General features: G+C 45.4%; 2 protein-coding genes across 16 annotated transcripts; one reads left to right on the top strand and one right to left on the bottom strand.

The window, feature by feature from the left end:
* Positions 1-181: 181 nt before the first annotated feature.
* LOC135796877 (lactosylceramide 4-alpha-galactosyltransferase-like) lies at positions 182-2,225 on the top strand. The gene has a single exon (XM_065308976.1). The coding sequence runs from the start codon at positions 898-900 to the stop codon at positions 1,993-1,995; it is 1,098 nt and encodes a 365-aa protein (XP_065165048.1). The 5' UTR covers positions 182-897; the 3' UTR covers positions 1,996-2,225.
* Positions 2,226-3,191: 966 nt separating this feature from the next.
* On the bottom strand, positions 3,192-20,516 carry Mhc (myosin heavy chain). Of its 15 annotated transcripts, XM_065308931.1 has the most exons (26): positions 20,375-20,508; positions 18,889-19,151; positions 18,180-18,323; positions 17,655-17,811; positions 17,521-17,548; positions 17,262-17,460; positions 17,136-17,199; positions 16,967-17,065; positions 16,695-16,798; positions 14,754-14,891; positions 14,407-14,676; positions 13,764-13,934; positions 12,427-12,606; positions 12,203-12,362; positions 11,821-11,873; positions 11,171-11,258; positions 10,986-11,103; positions 10,374-10,491; positions 9,469-9,732; positions 8,549-8,758; positions 7,332-8,218; positions 6,953-7,031; positions 5,567-6,742; positions 4,600-5,505; positions 4,396-4,441; positions 3,192-4,054 (listed from the first exon to the last, which is right to left on the bottom strand). In XM_065308931.1, exons 2-25 carry the CDS (start codon positions 19,093-19,095, stop codon positions 4,412-4,414), a joined length of 5,850 nt encoding a protein of 1,949 aa, XP_065165003.1. In that variant the 5' UTR covers positions 19,096-19,151; positions 20,375-20,508; the 3' UTR covers positions 3,192-4,054; positions 4,396-4,411. The 15 variants fall into 15 exon arrangements, with proteins under 15 accessions (XP_065165003.1, XP_065164973.1, XP_065164998.1 ...); XM_065308901.1 differs by lacking the exons at positions 4,396-4,441; positions 18,180-18,323 and adding an exon at positions 18,376-18,519 and having other exon boundaries at positions 20,375-20,516; XM_065308926.1 differs by lacking the exons at positions 4,396-4,441; positions 16,695-16,798; positions 18,180-18,323 and adding exons at positions 16,199-16,302; positions 18,376-18,519 and having other exon boundaries at positions 20,375-20,516.
* Positions 20,517-23,036: the final 2,520 nt, after the last annotated feature.

Below are 23,036 nucleotides of genomic sequence, written 5' to 3'. Positions count from 1 at the left end.
TAAATGGTTTAAAATAGTTAGCTTGTTATTGAGTTAACATAAGCACTTTTAAATTGTCATGCGGACTGTTTCGCATATTTCTCATTATCAAACAGCTCCAACAACAATTTCTCAATACAAAAAAGTTCCATGTGACTACAGCGCGCGAATCAAAGTGAACTCAATGCATATAAATAATTAAATATCAAATTGCCGCATGTACGTTTTTCTTATCGGCTTATATTTGATCTGAATGTTTACATGATATCGACTAATTAGTTTATTTTGTCTGTACGCGCAATTTGCACTGTTTGTTATTATTAACAAGTACCCGAAATAGCTTCATTTCGACACACAGAAACTCCGAGCGCTGAAACTTGATTATTCAATATCCAATTGAATGTATGCGGGGCACTTTGATTCGGCTGGAGCAAAATGATTTATGAATATGAATTCCACGGGCATACGTTGTTTATATATATTCGTTTCATTGCGCACATGTTAATATTCCCGTGATCTCACAGCTATATTAAGCAAGAATCACCATTTTGTTCACTGTTCATCGCGCTCGTTATCGAGCGGTTTACAACCGACGCTTGCGCGCGGGGTGCAGCTGGCACACGTCTGTTTAAACGTGGGGTGCGATTCAGGATACAAACACACATCCCTCCTGAGATGCATATTGGTCGGCGGTGTTGTTTGCGTTTAACGAACGTGTTCCGTTGCGCGCATATCGCACACATTCAGTTATTTGTCTCTGCGACGAGGTCGCGTGCTGGTGTTGCTTCTCGTTCGTCGCGTGAACAATAATCATGAAAACATAATTTCCTAATGTAAGTGTAACGTGGTGCAGTTTTGTTGTGAGCGGAACATCGTGATTAATTCGAAATTACGTAGTAATTGCGCCGCCGGCAGAAAATGTGGCCGCGAATTTCAAACAAGCGCGCAATACTCTTCGTGTTAATCGTCTTCGGATGCATTTCACCACTGCTGATTTTATTCCTGCCGAACTCCAGCCCTCATGACATCCGAACGCATGTCCAACACTTGTTATACCCTGCGGATTCCATCCGCTGCTTTCGTTACAATCGCAAAACAGCGCTGACACTGAAGGACATCTCTGCGTACGAGGTACGCAAAGGGAAGTCGATTTTTTTCCATGAGACGTCCTGCAGACATGTGCAGCTTGGGAAAATTTCATTAGACGCGAGACAGGCATGTGCTGTGGAATCAGCCGCGCGATCAAATCCGCACTGGGATGTTTACATTACTTTCTCAGCACCGGGTTTGATACACACATCAAGTTCGCAGAATGATCGCATCCTTGGAGCTCTGCGAGAATATGACAATGTAAGACTGGTTCATCTTAACTTTGAAAACTACACGAGGAATACTCCTCTGGAAGAAATTTACAGGAGCGGCAGGTTGGATTACAGTTCGTATCCGATATCACACGCAAGTGATATTCTTCGATATCTAACTCTGTTTAAATTCGGTGGGATTTACATGGACCTTGATGTGGTCGTGGTGAAAAGCATGGAGGATTTAAAACCGAATTATGCAGGCGCGGAAACCCAATGGAATGTTGCCGCAGGAGTTATATCAATGGGGCACGAAGGTGCGGGTCATAGATACGCCGAGGCATGCCTTGCAGACCTAAAACAACATTTCAGCGCCCATGAGTGGGGTAATAATGGTCCTATGATAGTCACACGTTTACTACGTCAGCTCTGTAAGGTGGAACTCAGTAAGGATATGATGAATCGCACCTGCGACGAATTCCACGTATATCCACCGTTTATGTTCTATCCAGTGCCGTGGGTGGACTGGAAATTATACTTCGACAGGGAATCAGTACCAAAAGTATTTCGAATGATAAAAGATTCGCATGTGCTGCATGTGTGGAACAAACACAGCGCAGGAAACAAGGTGCCGGTGGGCGAGGCGACGGCATACACGACGTTTGCGAGGAAGTTCTGCCCCAAGGTGTTTGAACAAGTCGATCAATATTTTTGAAACAAACAATCGACTAACACTTGTAAGAATACAAGCCGATCTGGGTCAGAGCAATGTCGTTAACCATTTTCTACACGTTTTGTATATTTGTCACGGAGGAATATATTTTTATATTTAGAATTAGATGTAATTGTTGTTGTGCGTGGCAGATTTAGTACAAAAAAAGGTTTGTGCTAAAGAAAATCTGCCATTGTGAGTAGATAATGAATAAAATGTGATATCGACTGTTAGATATTGTTAGAGTTTATTTCTTCCGAAGATATTGAAAATTTAATGAAAAACATTGTGCAAAATATCAATTTACACATTCGATTCAATTTTGCCACGTGCGATGATTGCGTTCGTAGTTCACGGCATTCCTGAAATATTAATCATGGATCGTCCACTGTGCGGTTGGAGAAGTGACTTATTGATGCCACCAGAGTTTTTCAAAGGTGGCAACATGTATTTGTCATATTATTCATATTCGTCCGAGTCCGAGTAATTTCTTCGGTTTTCGTTCTTATCAATATGCTTGAGATTCGCGATTGTGCCTTTATAGCAAAACTGAAAGATTCGGTGCGTCACGCCGAAAGTGTTATACGCGAGTCGGCACATCGCGAGTACGGGCACCCCGATTACAACTAGCACCACTAAGCTGAACAGTGGTACCATCACGGAGAGCACTTTGACTGCGCTTTGCATCATGATAATTATTATAATGAACGGGGAGAGTATAGTCGCCAGCACTCCGAATACCACCATTCCCAGCAAGCCGCTTTCTAGGCGTACGGTTTCCATCATATGTTTGAATATATGATACTGTAAGGACTTGTGTTCTCGTGATATGGACTGTAATACGAATTCAACACACAAATGGACCCATGAAATGTTCTCCCAAAAAGATTTATTCACATGCTCGCGTGATCGTTTTTGAAAAAAAAACTGAATTTTTGGTGGGTGTCAGTCATTTGGTAGCCTAGGTTACTTGGAATTTTCGAAATTTGTTTTGGGAAAGTTTATTCAACTGTAGCGACATCTTCCCCTGACCTGGGACATTCGTGTTGTTTATGTTAGACAGTTTCTAATTAGAAAATGGATGTATACTGGCTTGGTTTGATTTGGTTTGAATATTTTTTATTTGGGAGTTGAATTTTGATTCCCGATGGCCATCTGAAATGTGGTGGTATGCTGGGCGGTGAGGAATAAGAGCAAAGTTTATTTTAAACGAGATATAACTTGTTTTTATTTGTAAACTTAAGCCATATACATTTCTGTCACACATATAACTATAACGTAATTCTAGGATAATAGTAGATAGAATAGAAATGGCATTATTATGAATTTGTAATTGTTCGTTGTTAATTGATTACAATCTTGTTACATCGATCACATTCGTTCTATTCGGTTGTTCTTTGGCAGCAAGTAGCTTTCGGCGCGCGTGCCCGCGCTGGCGTAGTCGCGCATTTCCGCGAAGTCCGGTCGCTCGGTCATATTGCTATGGGTGGTGGGTACGTGTCTCTTTCGATTAGTGGTACCGGCCCTCCGCGGGTCAGCCCGCTTCGAACATCGTCGGGCGGCGGAGGCCGAAAGTTACGTGCGCGCTTTTGGATCTTTACTACTCTCGCGTTTTGTCAATATATGGCGTTCGGAATAATAATCAATTAATTAATATTAATTATAAATTAATGTACAACGATTAATAGTTTTGTGATGGCCGAATAAAGGAAAAACCGATTTAACCAAATAACGAATGAATAAAATAAAATTATAATTAATAATAATTAAATTCAAAAATGAGAAATAGAAAAAAGAAATTTGCTTTGTTTGATTTATTTTGCATTTCTTGCGCCGCAAAAATGAACCTGTCGTGCGCGTGTTAATCAAATTTTAGCTGGCGTACTATTTCAGATATCCATTAATAAATTATAATACATAGAATTTGGTTTGGCTTGATTTTAGTGACTGATAGAATGCTGTTAACACGGCGCATTGGTGTTACTCTTTACATGTCCATTTCAGGGGCAAGGTCGAACCTGGGTGGAAAGGTCATGCCGTCCATGTGTGGGCGGGATCGTGGCTGTAAAAATAAAGCGCACATTAGTCGAGATCGTGTCGCCCTGGGCCGAGTGAAAGCCGTCACAGGGTACAAGAAAAAGAAAGAAAAAAACCAACGGGTAGATATGACACGACTGCCATACGACTTCACGTGAACTATCACACTAGCGTCCTTCCAGCTAGTTTCTCAAACGGTAACGTTTGAGCAGAACAAAAATTAAAGAAAGTAAACGCTCTCTCGGTAAATATTACAAAACAATTAATTTCAAAAACATCCGTGTTAAACGTGTTTCACTTCATTGAATTATTGTGGCGTCTGACAGCACAAACGAGGGGATGTTCTTTTAGCAAACCCTCACTTACTGATCTTTGAAAGTTGTTACTCTAACGCCGACAAAGGCTTGCGTTGCTATAAAAAATAAAGAGAAGAGGCGATGATGAGACATCATGAATCCATGTGTGGACAGGGCAGGCTTGTTAAATGTATCATATGAGCAATTGGTGTTAGCTGGGAGTGGGGGTAGTAGGATGGTGTGATGTTGAAGGTGTGCTAGAGTCAATACTCACCACAGGGCTGCCTGCTCTGGCTTGGGAACCGGCACGTCCCTTCGCGCGGAACTTGGAGATGGCTTGTTCGGCGAGGTCGGCGCGTTCTTCGGCTTCTTCCAACTCCTGCTGGGCCTTGCGGAACTTGGCCAAGTTGAGGGCGGCGATCTCTTCGGCTTCCTCGATCTGCCTCTTGTAGGTCTTGATCTTCTGTTGGAGTTTGTCGACGAGGTCCTGCATGCGTTCGTGGTTCTTGCGGTCCTCCTCAGCCTGGAAGCTCAACTCCTTGATGCGACGCTCGGACTTCCTGAGGTTCTTCTGGGCATCGGCGTGTCTCCTCTGTTCGCCGTCCAATTCGTTCTCCAATTCGCGGACGCGCTGTTCCAACTTGGCGATGGCCTTCTTGCCTCCCTTGAGGGCGTTGGCTTCGGCTTCATCCAAGCGGACTTGGAGGTCCTTGATCTGGGTCTCAAGAGCCTTGCGGAGTTTCTCCTGGGTCTGGGCGTGGTCTTGTTCGGCGCGGAGCTCATCGGCGAGACGAGCGGCGTCAACCATGGCCTTCTTAGCCTTCTCTTCGGAGTTCTTGGCTTCGTTGAGGAGCTCGTCCAGGTCGGAGTGGAGGGTCTGGAGCTCGGCCTCCAGTTTCCTCTTGGCGGCAGAGATGGAAGAGTTCTGGGCAGAGAGGTCGTTCAACTGTTCGTGAGCATCGCCCAATTCCTGTTCGGCCTGGCGGCGAGCGCGGTCGGCCTGTTCCAACAGGGTGCGGGATTCTTCCAATTCGTTCTGGAGAGCGTTGGCACGACGTTCCGAGATGCCAAGGGCTTCGCGGGCCTCGTCGCGGGCACGGTGTTCCTCTTCCAAAGCGGTCTGGGTGTCCTTGAGCTGTTGCTGGTAACGCTTGATGGTCTTCTGGGCCTCGGCGTTAGCCTGTAATCATTGCAAGTGTAATAAAATCTGTGCACCCGAAACAACCACCTTGTAGCCTTACCTTGTTGGCGTGGTCAAGAGCGATTTCAAGTTCGTTGACATCAGCTTCAAGCTTCTTCTTCATGCGGAGAGCTTCAGCCTTACCCTTGGCTTCGGCTTCCAGGGAAGCTTGCATGGAGTCCAAGGCGCGTTGGTGGTTCTTGCGGGTGTTTTCGAATTCTTCTTCCTTCTCCTGGATGCGGCGGTCGATTTCCTGGCGGACCTGGGACAGTTCCAACTGGCTGCGGAGAACCTTGTTTTCTTCCTGTTCCAAGGCAGCTTCAGCTTCTTCTAAAGCAGCCTGGAGCTCGTCCTTCTCGGCTTCCAAGCGCTTCCTGGCCTTCTCGATTTCATGGATGTTGCGGCCACCCTCACCGATTTGGTCGAGCAAGTCCTTGACTTCATCAGCCAAGTTCTTGTTCTCACGGCGGACGGCTTCCAATTGTTCCTGGCCTTCTTCGTAAGCGCCCTTAAGTCTGAACAATTCGGTGGAGTAGTTGCGGCATTCCTTCTGGCTGGCGTCCAATTCAGCAGCCAAGTCATCAACCTTCAGCTTCCATTCGCCAATGATCTTGTCGAATGCCTTCTGCTTCTTCTCGGCGGCGTTGGCAATAGCGGTGGCACGGTCGACTTCCAGTTGCAAGTCTTCGACTTCGGTGGACAGGCGCTGCTTGGTCTTCTCCAAAGCGACGACCTTCTGGTTGAGGGATTCGATGGTTTCCTCGGCTTCAGCAAGGCGGGCTTGCAACTTCCTCTTGGCCTCTTCCAATTCCTCGGAGCGGGCAACACCTTCGGATTCGTACTTGGACCTCCACAATTGAGATTCGGCGTTAGCCTTGCTCAACTGCCTCTGAATGTCAGCCTTGGCCTCGGCTTCCTCCTCGACTTGTTCGCGGATGTTGTCCAAGTCGTGTTCCAGGTTGCGGAACTTGCCCAAAAGAGTGGCGCGTTCGCGGGCTTCCTCATCGGCCAACCTCTTGGTGTCTTCCAATTGGGTGGTCAGGGATACCTTGATCTTGCTCAACTGCGACACCTGGGATTCGGCTTCCTCCAACTGGCGGAGCAAGTCGGAGTTTTCAATGGAAAGCTTCTTCTTGGCGGCATCGAAGTCGTTCAAGGTGCGGTTGGTTTCATCGAGTTTGCTCTGGACATCGTTCAACTGTTGTTGCAATTGCTTGGAGATCTTTTCACAGGCAGCCTGGTAAACACATAAGTAACAACATTAGTATGGCGACGTATCAGGTCGGCAGTGACACTCCACAAAGCATAACATCGTTAGCTGCAATCGGTCAAACTTTTATGAGAACACACATCTGATGTTGCGTTGCACTTAGCTGTGATTATCGTCTGTATAAAAAGCTAGCTGAAGCGCTGAAAATATCATTTCGGCCGGTGCCAAATTGTGTACCTTTTCGTTAGCCAAGTGATCGACGGAAGCGCGCATGTCATTGAGTTCACCGAAGTATTGAGACTTTTCCTTTTCAGCCCTAAATTATAGAATACAAGAAAGAAACAATTAACAAACATGTTGCATACAATCGATTAACATGGACAGAATGCAGGAGAATTGCAAGTGCATGCGGTTCATTCACAGGTACAATCTGGGTGGCAAACTAACTCCACTGGTGTACCTTTTCGCGACCAACGGCCTCGACCGCGCCGCGAGTCTGTTGCAGCTCAACGTAAATACTAGCGCGGTCTCTTTCGGCCCTTTTTTGATGAAAAGCAGAAGTAAAGCGGTAAATAAGCATCGGATTCTTGAGCGTGGTTAGTCGTCGAATACTTACTTAGCCTTCAGCTTGTTGAGTTGGTCAATCTGTTCACCCATTTCAGAGACGGCATCGTTGTGCTTCTTGCGCAAGTTAGCCAAGGTACCTTCATGCTGGATGTTGGATTCTTCCAAGTCGCGGCGGAGCTTGGCCAACTCAGCTTCCCTCTTCTTGTTGAGCTCAATCTGGGCGGAGGTAGCACCACCGGCTTCCTCAAGACGCTCACCCAATTCCTCGAGTTCGCGGCTCAGGTCAGCGCGCTGTTTCTCGGCCTTGGCGCGGGCTTGACGCTCGGCCTCAACCTCTTCTTCCAATTCTTCGATGCGGGCCTGGAGTTCCTTGATCTGTTTCTGGAGCTTGCCAACAACGGACTGTTCGTCTTCCAACTTGGCGGTCAGGGAGGAGATTTCCTTGTCCTTGCGCTGGATGGTCTGTTCCAATTCCTTCTTGTTGCGTTCCAAGTCGGCGACGGCTTCCTGGGTAAGTTTCAGGTCACCTTCAACCTTCCTCTTGGACTTCTCAACATCACCGCGGAGCTTCTTCTCGCGTTCCAGGGAGTCTTCCAATTCGTCCAAGGTTTGTTCCAACTTGGCTTTCACCTTGTTCAAGTGGTTGACTTTGTCTTCGGCGGCCTGGAGTTCCTCGGACACCTTCTGGTTGTTTTCACCGGCCATCTTCTTCTCCTTGTTGAGCTTGTTGATGAGCTCATCCTGGTGGGCGATCTCGTCGTTCAAGTTGCGGATCTGGTGGTCTTTGGTGGCCTTATCTTGTTCGGACTTCTGGACGCTCAATTCGAGATCTTCGATGTCCTTCTTGTAGCCAGAGATTTCCTGCTCCAATTTCTTCTTCTGTTGGAAGAGCTGGTTGCGGGAATCTTCTTCCTGGCTCAAGCGGTCTTGGGTTTCCTGTAAGATGGGTCATCATCAAACATTTCGTATTTATTTTTATAATCGCGGCCGGCTCATTAATTTGAAAATATCTTTTTGGCCGGTTTCCAATTAGCGCTGCATAAATCTGTCATTAGATAGTACGAAAATATCCAACGCCGGATTCTGATGTACATCCAATCGAGAAAAAACACAGATTTACACATCGTTTCACATCTCGTAAGATAGGCCGTGTATATTCCAAATAAACATGACTTATTTTTCGCGATTTGTTTGTTTTTGCGGCTCACTGAGCGCATTTCGTAATTTCGCTTAGTGATTCGCCATGAATGGGAATCGATCGCTTACCTGGAGTTGGGATTCAAGATCGCTCTTCTGGGCAGCCAATTTGTTGGACTTCTCTTGGTATTCGGAGAGGGAGCCCTTCTCGCCTTCCAGCATACCCAGGAGGTCAGTCTTTTCGGCGAGGAGCTTGGCGTAGAGGCCTTCCAGTTCCTTCTTGGCCTTAACTTCGCGTTCCAAAGCTTCGGTGGCCTTCTGTGCCTTCTCTTCAAGTTTCTGTAAGGTATCGTTTGGATCAATGTAGTCCATGTCAACCATGATTATTCGATTCGGAATTAAAACTCGCGTCGCAATTTTAAAATTCCCAGTTCACTTGTAATAAGTTCGATTCGTTTTAATATTCGTAGAAATTTTGATTTGATTCGATCGTATTTGATTCGATTCGATTTGATTTGATTTGATTTGATTCGAAGTGATCAATGAGCAAGAGTCAAACGCGAACGCCTAAGTGTTGCGGATGCGACCAACTTGAGATGCGAACTGAACATCTTCGAACCGATGTCGATCGATGCTCCAAGTCCAGCGTCGACGCGAGGAAGGAACATCAAAACTAATTTATTTATAAATCCGGATGAATGATGGCGATTGAATGCCCCATGCATGAATATTTTGGAAGCAGATCACCCAAAGTGGGAGATCGTGATGATGACCAAGCATGTAAATTGACATTTTTCAAAAATAAATATAACGATCTAGATCGCGCAGCAGTGGCGATTACTCAGCCGCTAAGGTATCTCCGATCGACGCGCGCGGACAGGTGTTGCATCCAGGCCGATCTTGTGTCGATGACGATGTTGATGTACGCGATATTTATAGTATTAAAACGATATCGAATTTATTCGAAGTGGGCTAAATTGAGAATTCCGCGTTCGCACGCGTTCCATTTTGGTTGCGTCAAAACGCGAGTTTCGTCAATGACCACTTACGGCAATCTCATCCTCGATGCGGGTGACGTTGAGGAGGGGCTTGACCTTCTGCCACAATTTGTACCATGGCCAGGTGCGGAGCTTGAGGTATTTGCGCAAGTTCCTCTGGCAGACTTGGAGAGCAATACGCTGTTCTTGCAGCTTCTTGAATTCCTTCCTGGAGAGGTAACCTCGGACCCAGGATTGCATCCAGGTTACGATCTTGCCCAACCTGTCGTCACGCAATTCTTCCATCTGACCCAGGATACCGGCGCGGAAGAATACCTACACGTTTGCAAGGCATCATTAGTAACGGTGTGCGTAGTTGTACGTGGAACACTGAGCGAACATGCAATCGGTCGTTAGCAATGAACAACAACGAGAGGGTGGAAGCGTTGGCTTGGGTTTGTGATTATTTTGCTGCTAAGGGGGTAAACATAAAGTTTGAAGCAACGGCGACTTGCGCGTGTTCAAGTCGTAGATAGTGGGTTATTCATGTACCTTGGTTTTACCCATGCGGTATTGCTCTGGGTCTAGTTGTACCTCTTCCAAGATAATTTGTGCAATCTTTTCGGGTGCCATACCCTCCTTGATTTTACTCGCTGCCAGAATTTTGTATCTGTTTGCATGGCAAATCGAGCAAATCGTGTTAAGTTAGAAAAAATCACACTAGGACTATGGGGTTATTTGTAACGGTCGACTCTGGTCTCTCCGAGGACGACGCATACAAAATGTTTTAGAAAGAAAAAAACAAGTGGTTAATCACAATTCATGGTTCAACATGGGTTTTGACTGTGATCGAGTATTTCAAGTAGGAGCCGCAATGTCTAGGATGCGGCTGTGAACAAACTATGGACTCTCGCTAATTTCCTCGCTTCCAAAAAGCAAAAACAAAATGTTCAGACTAATTTATACGGGGAACATGCCTTGGTGTGACCCAAGCGGTAGTTTTCGGGGTCCAAACCGGTGTTGTCCAAAATGTGCGCGGCACATTTCTTTTCATCGGATTCTTTGGCAACAGCGGCGGGGTTCAAGATTTTGTAACTAGACAACACAACATTAATCAAAGGGGTGTTCGACATCACAACTACAGTGATTCCAAGATGCTTCACAATTGCTTCGGTGGTAGAGTGTGCGGGTGTATATCAAAATAAGTGACAACGAGACATTGGGGGCTTGCTATATCATGCTACGGGGCAAAGACATGTTCAACTTTAGACAAATGTTCAAAGGGCTGGGGGTGTACTATGAATTCATAAAAAAGACGAGCACTAGGGTTGACGTGAACCCTTGCCTTTGTGTGTCCGACACGATAGCTGTCAGGATCTAACTTTACTTCTTCCAGACACTTTCTGGCGGCTTCTTTGGGATCTTTCTCTTTGGCCATTGTAGCAGGTGCTAAGATCATGTAACTACCGGCGTTGAAAAATGTTTAAGTATCAAAGAGTTTGAATAATGAATTAATAAAGTATTGAGTCCCTTCCATCATAATGTAGATATTGAAATTTGAATGTCTTTGAATGTGTTTATTAACTCACCGGAGCTTGAAGTCAGGGTAGACCATCCTGTTGGGGAAACCTTTACGGCAAATACGGATACCTTCAAGTACACCGTTGCAAGTAAGCTGGTGCATGACAAGATGGGAGTCGATGACACCTGTAAGTAACAAAAGTCCAACATGAGTCGAGCGTTCAAATTTACCCAAGTGGTAAGTGTTACAAACCTGGCTGTTTCAATTCGTTGGGGATGATGCAACGGACGAAGTGAGGTTGAGTAGACTTCAGGGTGGTCATCAAGTTGTTCAATTGTTCCTATAGCGCCAAGCATTACATTAGTACTTTTTCTTCACATATCTTCCGTGGCACAAAGAAACACAAACGTTACGGGGTTAATAAATACAAACACACGGGTCTCCCTAATGCATCAACAAGGAGACCCCAAGCAGGGGTTCGAAATAAGCTCGTTTTAGCTCTAAGAAATGTTCGGTTAATGAAAACAACCCTAACATTGTCCCAAGGTGGTTGTTTGTTTTTGTGATTTAAAGAATTTGTCTTTTTTTCTCGAAATATGTGTCAGCGTGACTTTGATAATGATTATGGGAAGCGTATTTGCTTATTGAGTCCCAAGTTGGTGGTTGAATTTTACATGCTTTGAAGTAGAATGTAGTTTCAATACAAGTGAACTAGCCGGTGCCGTTCTAGGCCCCTTTTTCGGCTATTTGGAGGAGGTTGGTGTCCGGTCATTCAGTGATCATTCTCTAGATTGCTGTCTAGATTAAATGGTGAATATAAACGGTTGTAACGATGATATCTGTATAAGTATCATTGGTGTGATTTCACGCGTAACATTCGGTCAAGCATTGCTCAAACCTACCTTGTAGGAAGAAGATACAGTGGCGAAGCCACCACCCTTCTTACCACGACCACCTATTCAACAAATATAAGAAAGAAAGCTTAACAATGAGCGCAAGTACATTAATGCCACAGGATGGTAGGTCTTCGAGGAGAACATCTACAATGGGGAGCGTATTGCATATAATGCCGAAAGGATATGTGGGTTTAAGGGTAAATTTGCTGCTAGTCCCAGTACACAAGCAAACTTTTGTAAGGATTACTTTGTATAAACTTGACACAGTTTGGAAGGCTGAACCCTTAGTTCTCTTAGCACCTGGTTGGATGTAAAATAGAATGAGTCATGTGATCAACTTGATATAAGATAAGTGTTTCCACATGAGGTGATCTGAATGGGGTGTTACCTTTGCCGCCAGCATCAGCACCGGCACCACCGGACTGGCCAGGGTGATCAGCGAAGATCTCGCACAACAGTTTGTTGGTACCCTTCTTGTACAAGTCGACAACAGTGTCGTTCAAGGGATCCTTGTTCTTCTCCAACCAGCCAGTGATGTTGTAGCCGACCTGTTTTAGTACCAGAGTTGCAATTAGAATCTGTAGAAGTGTCAGTTTTGGGATGGTAACTTACGTTGCCGGCATAATGGCCAATGGCGAAGTGAGCAGCTTGGCAGCCAGGCTTTGGTGGTTTGGGCTTCAAGAAGTTACCAGACTTGCCCAAGTGGTTGTTGTTCAACTTTTCTTCAAAGGTCTTGTCAGTAGCCTTGGGGAACATAGACTCTTCTTCAAGGATGGACAAGATACCCATGGGCTAAATTGAGAAAGATGAAGAGTTAATCTTTGGAGTCCACGTGGTGCAGAGTCGGGTGTAGTTGACGGTGAGGAACGTGTAGTGAATCGTAAGACAAGTCCTACAATACCTTCCGGGTGCCTTTTTTTCATATGCTTCTAGCATACATAGCATATGCGCAAAGTATCAGTGCTTACAAAAAACTGTGCATTAACTAGTTGCGTTCGGTGACTGCTACGCGGATTACCCTACAGCGGGTACCTTCTCGATCAGATCGATCGTCGGTTGCAAATCCATGCCGAAATCGATAAACGTCCAGGTGATGCCCTCGCGCTCGTACTCCTCCTGCTCCATGATAAACATGTGATGGTTGAAAAACTGCTGCATCTTTTCGTTCGCGTAGTTGATGCACAGTTGATTGAAGTCGTTATACTGAAAGTTAGTAAGTAAACCGAAGAAAGTGACACACGTCTGTAAGCGGTGGTGAGTTTCAGCACATTGAAAGCACATTGATTTGTTGTTTGCGAAGAACTGGTTATGGTCGAGAGCATTCCCCCATCGGGAATTGGAAGCACTGCGCTAAGCTCCAAAGAAAACGACGAGAAGCTGCGTTTAGATTCGATTTGGTTCGCCAATCGTTTGCAGATTCTCACACAAAACGGACAAATTACCTTCTCAATCAATTCAATACAAGCTAGCAAATCCATGCCAAAATCGATGAAGGCCCATTCGATACCTTCACGTTGGTATTCTTCTTGTTCGAGTACGAACATGTGATGGTTAAAGAATTGTTGCAACTTTTCGTTCGTAAAGTTGATGCACAGTTGTTCGAAACCATTAAACTACATGTACATGAAAAACAAAAAGACGAGCACAATTACACACGTGGGAAGAAAAAAGGCAAATTCGTCTCGATAATCGGCCCCTTTTCGTAAGGTACTATAAGTTTACTGGATGGCAAGTACGATACTTTTAGCAGTCGCAATGTTCCACTCTGCGCTGACTATCTAAATACAAGTATACATAACATATAGAACTGTTAAACTAAGACGATCACATTGAAACACAAAGACATTGGACGATCACAAGAGACAGAGACAATAGACACATATAGCCAGCGTTGCACCTCGAAGGAATTGAAGATTGCGTCGTGTCCGATGGTGAAGACCTGTAATTACCTTCTCAATCAACTCGATACAGGCCAACAAGTCCATACCGAAATCGATGAAGGCCCACTGGATGCCTTCCTTAGCGTATTCTTCTTGTTCAAGTACGAACATGTGGTGGTTAAAGAACTGTTGCAACTTTTCGTTGGTGAAGTTAATGCAAAGCTGCTCGAAACCGTTGTACTAGAGATACAGGAGACAGATGGTTACAGTACCCATCGTGGCACGGAATACCAACAGACGTCGTCGATGTTAGTCTTACGCATCTAGTCCTATCTTTGATTATTTGCACAGCGTGTGAGTTTTGCAAGTGTAGAGTTCGTGTCAGAGGATTTGGGGGGCAGGTGGGATGAAAGCACCTTTTCAATAAGATCAATGCAAGCTAGCAAGTCCATGCCGAAGTCAATGAACGCCCATACGATGCCCTCCTTGGCATATTCCTCCTGTTCTAAGACGAACATGTGATGGTTGAAGAACTGCTGAAGCTTTTCATTAGTGAAGTTAATGCAAAGCTGCTCGAAGCCGTTATACTATAATATAATACATTAAGTTAGTGCTGGAATACGAAACTATCTAAGACTAAAACTACTATTGGAAGATCCTTGGAATGCTGAAAGAAACTTCTCATTTGTTTCTAGAGTGTTGAAGAACTTACGTCGAAAATTTCGAAACCAGCAATATCCAGTACACCAATGAAGTGCTGTCTCTTTTGCTTGGTGTCCAAGGTTTCGTTACACTTCTTGACCAAGAATTTGAACAGCCTGTCGAACATGGCCTTAGACATGGCACCCACGGAGTAGGATACCTGGTTGACATTACGGCCCTGGGTGACGAATTCGTTACCGACCTTGATTCTGGGCTTGACTAGAGCAGTGTAAAGACCGGCGGTCTCAATACCCAAAAGCTTAGCAACACGGTCACCTTCCTATGATGTTCAGAAGAGTAAAGAGAGCAAATTAGTAAATGGCACCCTTGATATCCAGGTGGGATTTTTGTAAGTACCTCGGTACCGTCAGCTTCAGCCTGTTCTTCGCGACCCCTCTGCTTGAACTTCATGCAACCCATATGCATGACAGCGGCAGTGATCTTGTAGATGTCGTCCTTCTCCTGCTGGGTGAAACCCAGGACGTCGAAGGCTTGCTGCACGTCGGAGAAACATTAGATTAATACTGGGTCGATGAGTCGTGAGTCGGCGTAAGCGTTTTACGTGATGAGAATGAGTGTAATGTGTGTTTCCATCGTGGTTTTAGTAATCTCGTACGTGAGCTTTTGAGAATAGCGTTAGGTTCTGATTTTGCCAACAAGCAGTTCATGCCATTTTACAAAGCGTTTTGTGATTTTGGTGTGCTCAAAGCTCGTCTTCCTGAACGAACGCAACTAATATACAGAATTAGTGCAGACGTTCATCCTTCACGGTATGTACAACTTACCAACAACAATGTACATATGAGTCCAAAGTAACACGGGGGACAAGCTATCTGTTATCAGTCTGAGGATTGATTTAAAATTCGAAATTTTGACTTGATCTTCAATTCTGAATGTGTAATTGATTTTGGGGGGTCTGTGTGACTTACATCAGTCAGTAACAATTCCTCGGCGTCATCTACATTGGGAATTGTTACTTTGCCCTGGGAGACGAAGAAATAGTCATAGATATTGTTTGAGAGTAGGCACATTGCTAAAAGAAGAATATTTCAAAGCATTAATTAGCGTTTTTGAGTATGGGGTGTTAACAGAAGGTACGGGTAGGGTAACGGAGTTATGCAGCTGAACGTTGATGAGATTTTGATAATATACAAGTTCTACCCAGAGCAGTTTTTCGTAGGTTTGAGTCATGTGCAAGAGTGCGTCGTTTTGGCGCAAACAGGGAGCGAGCACTTGAGCAAAAATCACGCTAAGCAATCATCCAAAATCAAAGTTTTGATTCCTATATACAGATTTATACAGATTTGTACAAGTTGATGGAGGCAGATCTTTGCAAAAATAAAAAAACGCGCACGCTCCCTGACTTGATTAGCAGGGAGTCAGGTTCCGTTAAGTTCCAAAACGAAAAGGGGGTGTGGGTCAACCGTTTTACCATCGAGTGCTTACATCGGTGAGCTCTCCTTCGTCCGAGTCATTGATGCCCGGTATACGCGTTTTCCCTTGGCAAATGTAGGGATAATCGGATACGCGATTGCTGAGCAAGCACAACTCTATCACAGATATAGAAATGGAAAACAAGTTTTGATTTTGGATGTACATTTACGTGTGAAGTCAAAGTGACCGGACACGATTTGCGTGACGTGTGGCGCGGCTTAATCATTAGGTGTCAACATTGCTGGAGCCAGCTGCGAAGTGCTAAGAGAGATTAAAGATTATCAAGAACACGGTGAGAAAGAAACATCAAACACAATACAAAGTTACAGATGAGAAATTGCATCGGTAGAGCCGTTTCGTAGGCTTACGTCAGTGATTTGCATTTCCTCTCCATCGTCCACGCTAGGAATTGTGGTTTTGCCTTGCGCGACAAAGTAGTAATCGGTAATATTGTTCGACAGCAGACAAAGTTCTGTTTGAAAAACAAAGCAGAAAAGAACAAACACGTTTCAAACTCAATTTCAGGTGAGGGTAAAACAAGGTAACAACAAAATATCGAAAGTCGGCTGTTCGCGACCGTTGTTGCATTTTGTTGCTAGTACCACGTCGTTCACTGCCTTCCAACGGTCGTTCATCGCCGTGCCCGGCGCGCATCTTCGGTGCCTAAATCAAAACAAATTGAACACTACTGCCTACCGGCAATCAGCATCACGTATGGTTGGGTTCGCTGATGCCGTGTTGCAAATCGTCGGGATCGCTTAGTCTACTTTCACGCCAAAAAAATAAAACTCTCAATACTAGAAGAGAAATCAAACTCGTGTGTGTCGTGTGGGTGTCGCCGCTAGCACCGTGTCACCCACTTACATCGGTAAGGGTGCATTCCTCGCCGTCATCGACATTGGGGATAGTGATTTTGCCCTGAGCGACGAAGTAATAATCGTGGACGTTGTCACTCAACAAGCACATTTCTATACGTGAACAGCGTCGACGAAGAAAAAGAGAAAAGACGTTAACAATATCTTACAACATGACTGCGGAGGAGATTGCGCAATCGCAGGACCGACTTTCAACTTTCAATGTCCAGCAAATTCTCTGAAATTTTTAAATAGGTAGGCGCAGTGACTGCGAGTACTCACGTTTCAGGCCAGTGACAGAGCCGGACATCATCTGGTAGAAGATGTGGTAGGATCTTTCCAGGGTCTGCTGGGAGATGACACGAGCCTTCTCGAGCAAGTCTGGAATATTTTCAAATTGTATGTTAAGTGATGTTGCAATTGTTTCATAGAAGTTTTTTTTTTAACTTACAGGTTTCGATATCAGCACCAGCAAGTTTACCAGTGGGACCGAAGTGAATACGGATGAATTTACCCTGGAGGATGGTAAGTGCTGTTTAGTTTATTGTTCTTTGCGCTAAGTTTCTAAGTCACTTACGAAACGGGAGGAGTTATCGTTACGGACGGTCTTAGCGTTACCGAAGGCTTCAAGTACCGGGTTAGTTTGTACGACCTGATCTTCAAGGGAACCCTTCTTCTTGTCTTCCTCAGTCGGCTTCTTCGAGGAAGCACCGACGGTGGCGAAGTACGCAATTACCTTCTTCGTGTTTTCAGTCTTACCGGCACCAGATTCACCACTGTGGGTCAGAGAGCGATATTAGTAAAACGAGCGCCAAGTCGTCGGGCGATCAACTTACGTAATCAACATAGATTGATTTTCGTGGTCTGTTTAGAGATGACGATTTGAAGGTGCGCAAATGGAACAGAAAGATATAAACATTTTGCATTAGTTTCGTTGATTCCATGGTGCTCGGGAGTTTCGGTAACTTACTGGTCAACATGTTCACGTAGGCACCGTCAGAGATGGCGAAAATGTGGGGTGGGACTTCATTACGCCTCTTACCACGGTACAACTTAGCGCAACGGTTGGTGTAGACGGGGAAACGCTTGTAGGGGTTGATGGCGACGCAGAAGAGACCGGAATAGGTCTGTAAACATTAAACGACGATTAGCAGCGGTCTTCGACGAGCTGGTCAGCAAACAAACGTTCTGCAAAGCCCGTTCTACGGGCTTTTTCTTTGCAAAACAACACAACATGTGCACGTAGAGCGACCAGTCTTTCTGGTGGTATTGCCCTGGTGCTTATCAAGGGTACTAGAACTAAGTGCTAAAACTAGGTGTTAATTTAAACGAGAATTGGTTATATTGGCCCAAAAGAGTTCTGCTTGTTGGGTGTGTTTTGGGGGAAATACGTTTGCTCCTTTCGACGGTCGCTGCTCGAACGGCGTGTTCCACCTTCGCCAGGAACTCGCAAACTTTGCAAAACGCCACGAAAAATAAAACACGAATGCCTTACGTAGATCAACTTATGGTAGTATCTCTGCTTCAAGTTATGCAAAACTGAAGCGTCGTTAAGATAAGTCAAGTTGGACATATCTTCGGCTTTTTCGTATTTCGGGGGGTTGACCTGGGTGACCAGTTCCTTCTTGAAGTTCTTTTCCTATTTTTTCGCAGAGAGGAAGAGATTAGTTCCGTCATTGTGCTGGACTTACGTAAATCAGTTTGCAGTAATAACGCTGGCGCAAATTGTGCAGGACGGCCGCTTCGTTAAGGAAGGTTAAGTCCGCCATGTCTTCTACTTTTTCGAATTTCGGAGGATTCACTTGGAATATCTGATCCTTTTTTAGGTGTTTCTCCTATACTCAGTTTAATAACAATGATTAGGACACGAAATTCACCGGACGCACGTTATTTTCATAGTGCAAAATTTAATTTGGAAGAATTTTTGCTTTTTTTTTTTGATTTTTGCTATACGCACGGAACGTAATTTTGAACTTTTTGCAAATTTTTGAATAGAATTTTAATATTTTTCTTATTTTTTTTAAAAGTTAATAATTTTCTCTTTGATTTTGAATAAATTTTGAGTAATTTTCTGGTTTTCCAAACGCACGGAACGTAATTTTCGACTTTTTTTTTGCTTTTTTGTTTATATTTTTTTGCTGCCAATATTTTATCTGCTTGTTTCCGCGTGTGCAATATTGGTGAATTTGATTTTGGTATAATACCTCGCCAGCGCTGATGCCAACGGTGACAAGATCACCCTTGGTGCCCTTGATTTCACCCAGGATGAAACCCTCCTTGTCATCTGGAACCCAGCAGGACTTCTTGGCATCGTAGGGCTTGGTCTGATCGATACGCTTCTGCTCCAGCGAGACGAACAAGTATGGGGTTGGATCGGGATCATCCCCCTCTTGTTTGACTACCTTAGGCATGTTTACGGTTTAGTTAGAGACGGGGCTATCGAGACACGTAAAAACAGCCCTAGAGCCTTCCTAGAACAAACGGATCAGATTAGTCACCTGCGTGAGCGATAAATTCAAGGTGGGCGATAATGGCGGTGCGAAAATGTCGGGCAATAAATATTTGATCAACGCGTGTCTAGTCAAAATCTAAGTCATAAGTGTTTTGTCCCGGATGTAGGTACCGGATGTGAATCCCTCCCTTATCAGAGGGTGTCGTACGGTTGTCCGGTTCCGATTTGATTTGAAAGAATGTGAGTATGACGACACGTTAAGTCATACCGACATCATGACTTTCAGCGGTTCGCGTTGTAGGCATAATCGGTCCGAGGCCGTCGTACGTGCGAGTCGGAAAAGTGTTAAAAATAGTAACGAGCACCGCTTATGTCACAAGGCGTTCGGCACGCGGCGCTCCCAGCCGTGCGCCATGTAAGGCAGGATACGCTGGCACGCAACGCATCTGAGTACCCGGCGCCTGCGCGTTCTCCGTCCCGGGATTGCGCAATCGATTACCAAATTTGCACAATCGCCGAAGGAAAATTTGGACAACGCGATTTAAGGTCCCCGACCGTTTGGCAAACGCGTTGTACACCCGTTCATTCATGGATACGCCGTTTTGATTTAATTTTTCGATTTCATTCACGAACCCGCTGATTATCTAATCGTCCCGGACACGTGGCATATGCGCATGCACTTGGGCAACTTGCAACCAATAATGGCGATCCGTATTGAAGAAGCAGCTTCCGTTCCTCCTTTTGCTGGCTTGGTTTTCTTCCCAAAAAAACAAGCAAACTGTTGTTAAATCAGTTTGTGAGCAAATTTACTGTTTGATGCGTTCTAATGATTCGCAAAAGAGACTCCAAGTAAGGTGCAGACTCAATTTGTTTTGAATAAAGCATGCAATAAAGTGACTTGAAATTACTATCAAAAGGGCAACAATGGAACAAGTTGTGCTTGATCTTCGCTTGGTATCGAACTAGTGCTTCTTCAATAATCCAAAATTGGTTGCAAATGCCACGCGGCGTAGGAGCGCACACACACACTTCGGCGGGTCACTGGGTCGCAGGGTCGAAAGTCACTTGGTGGTAGGTAGCACTTAGTCCAAGAACGCCCCTTCACTTTTCGAGAATCACTATTGTTTAACGCCGCGCTCAAAAATTTGAATTCGCTTCAAGTGTTTTAAAGTGTGAATTGTGATAAATGAAATGATAGCGTGAGTAGAGGAGAACCTCTGCTAACTGTATGAACTTACGTTCGAAAGCCTTCTGGTCGATGGGTACACACCGGACCCGTTTATATATGTCTGCAACCAGATCCGAAAATGGTACGCGCGCGCGGATTGGCGCTGGTCCCGATCCAATCGCCAGCGCGCTTACAACCGCTCCCGGTCTCCCTTTTTAGGCACGGGCATTGGGGAATGACCAGGCTAAGCGAGCAGACAAGGAAGACATGGCCGTTGGTCAGATTTTCTCTTCGGCCTGAAAACTCATGCATGCGCGTTAGTGAGGTGTGCTCACACTCATCGTGTACGTGTACGTGCGAGTGTGTGTGGCAGCGTACGTGCGCCGGGCGCGGCGCGGCGTGCGCGCGTGTGCGCTATTATTGTCGGCGGCGGCGGCGTTGAATTGTTGCCGCCATACGGCACTCGGCGCGGCGGAATTTGCGTCCACGCCGCCGGGCCGCCGCGTCTTCCATATGCAGCATTCGCCTTGTTCATCTCGCCGCCGCCGGCTGTATCTCTCCGTTCCACGAACAGATCAGCGCGTTCAACTTTTTATGGCGCACCGTTGCGGGCATAGAGAATCGTAGGCACGGTGCGTTCACCCAGTGCTTCAGTTTCGCCCAGCGGCTGCCAAAAGCCGCGTCGCATTCATTTCCATTTCTATTTTCAATATCAATATTAATATCATAGTTTTTCCAGCGGAATTTACTTCATAAAAGGAGACATTTTTTTTATTTCAAAATTTTCAAAAGACAAATTGCTCCTAATTGATACATAGCCCTGAAACAAGATTCTATCTCATTGTTGGCATATCATCGTTGCTTACAATAGCGTGTCCGGGATCGGGAGCAGATTTACGCGAAAGCCGAAAATTGAGCTCTCCTATTTACCGCGTTTAACCTTGCTCGAGAAATATTTACGCTAGGCGCTAGCGGGGCCCGCGTTTGGCAATTGCTTGGCAGACGCGAAATTTACAACTGCACCGCCTGCCTGGTCGCGGTCCATTTGTTTTTTTTTTCTCTCGCTAGTATTGTACGCGACAGCGCGCGTCCAAAAATCAAAAAAATCTCGCGACGACGCTCACAGAACAATCGGTGGCGGCGTCGGACGAGCGCGCGGCGCGACCCAATTCTATTTTCCGCGCTTTCTTGTTATTCCTGCCCAGTTAATGAGTATGAGCTGACATCCACTCAATTAATAGCGCTTCTTCCCACAACATACAAGCGAGCGAACGGCGCGCACGCAACGTGCGCGCTTTAAATAGTCGACGCGTATAAATAGCGCGGGTCCAAACCGCCACCGCCGGCGAATTACGTTTCCTCGAGAGTTGAACGCTACGGGCAGGCGAGCGTTTGTATTCTTGCATTTCTTCTCGCGGCTTTCTTGTTATTTGGTAAACGCACGCAAACTGGGTTAGTGCGGCGTTATAACGGGCAGATGCCATTCGTTTTGCCCGATTTGCCGTCCCGAAATAAGTCGAAAACGCCACCAAAGCGGAACCCTAGCTTGGAAATACTTCAAAAGCACACCTCATGCCTTCCTCGACTTGCGAGCATCATCGCACACTTTATGTAATCCAGTATTAGTCGGCGCGCGATGAAATCATAGATGGACGATTTCCACCCGCGGTGACGGGCAGGATTAGGTCAGAAAAGAGGAAAAGGTATCGCGGTGTGCATGAGCATGACATGCGCACGCCCATGCAAGCCGAATGAAACACTGCTTAATCCGGCCAAGTAAAATGGCAATTCTATTTTAAAAATGGAACACGGAGAGTTCGGACTGACTTCGTCGCCGAAGTCAGCATTCCAAAATTAGTGGCTCGGAACGCGTTTTCGACCGGCCGATAATTAAAAAAATGTGAAGAACAAACGCATCTCTCACGCCTGCATTTCCACCAGTTGTAATATTTCCGCACAACGTGTCGATCGTTTTCTATTACAATATCGAGCGCGCGATGCCCCGTCGAATGTGCCAAGATTAATCGGATGATTGAGTCCAAACGGTTAAAGTTAATGCGGTGGGCTGCATGCCAAATTTACGAGCAGAAGGTGCGCCATAATACGCGCTATAATGCGCCTGAGAACCGAGCCGAATAAATGAATTACGGCTTATTAATGCAACGTAATATTATAAATGTTCAGCGATCAATCATTCCGCGATTAATAATCATGTTCCCAGCTAAATTTCTGTTTGAATATTGCTTGCATATACATATATTTGATTTTGTTTGCGACAGGCGGAGTCCAAACGAAAATTCAACTTTCTCGCCGTAGAGAATGACGTTTTCCTTGTTTTTCAGTCGCGCTGCGCTCGATTTTGAAACGCTCGAGATTTACAACCGTCCGCGCTTGGACGACTCATTTTCGAGCGCGCCGCGCGCGTTCGCTTCGCTTTGCTCGCGTGCGTGAGCGTGTATTTCTGTAACTGCGCTACATTATTTATATAATTCGGTGGCTGTACAGTGTTTCGCACTGCTACAAGTATCGAATTTACAGCGGGTCACTCGGAATGCATCAATCATCAATCGGTAAACTTCACCAAGTATTTCCTTCAAGGAAGAACACGACTTCAATCGTCAATTGCAGCGCTCTGTTCGCAAATAGGCCTGAAAAGACTGCAGGAATACGTTGTGTAGAGTTGTGTGTGACTTAGTTCGGTACTGAAAACACTGAAAGCTCGCTTGCTCACT

This window comes from Atheta coriaria, unplaced genomic scaffold (assembly GCF_025399875.1).
Source record: "Atheta coriaria isolate IRGN ID8LTWV9N9 unplaced genomic scaffold, Caltech_Dcor_3.1 hic_scaffold_1_pilon, whole genome shotgun sequence".
Classification (NCBI taxonomy): Eukaryota; Metazoa; Arthropoda; class Insecta; order Coleoptera; family Staphylinidae; genus Dalotia; species Dalotia coriaria.
The sequence above is the reverse complement of the archived record's forward strand: the minus strand, read 5'-3'. Positions and strand labels throughout refer to the sequence as shown.

Excerpts from the sequence above, each read along its gene's own strand:
- LOC135796877 (XM_065308976.1), top strand. The coding sequence starts at position 898 with ATGTGGCCGCGAATTTCAAACAAGCGCGCAATACTCTTCGTGTTAATC.
- Mhc (XM_065308901.1), bottom strand. The coding sequence starts at position 19,095 with ATGCCTAAGGTAGTCAAACAAGAGGGGGATGATCCCGATCCAACCCCA. Across the intron at positions 8,759-9,468 it reads GCATCGAGGATGAGATTGCC|AAACTTGAAGAGAAGGCACA; the intron begins GTAAGTGGTCAT and ends GATACCTTACAG. Across the intron at positions 6,743-6,952 it reads ATCACTTGGCTAACGAAAAG|GCTGCCTGTGAAAAGATCTC; the intron begins GTACACAATTTG and ends TGTGTTTACCAG.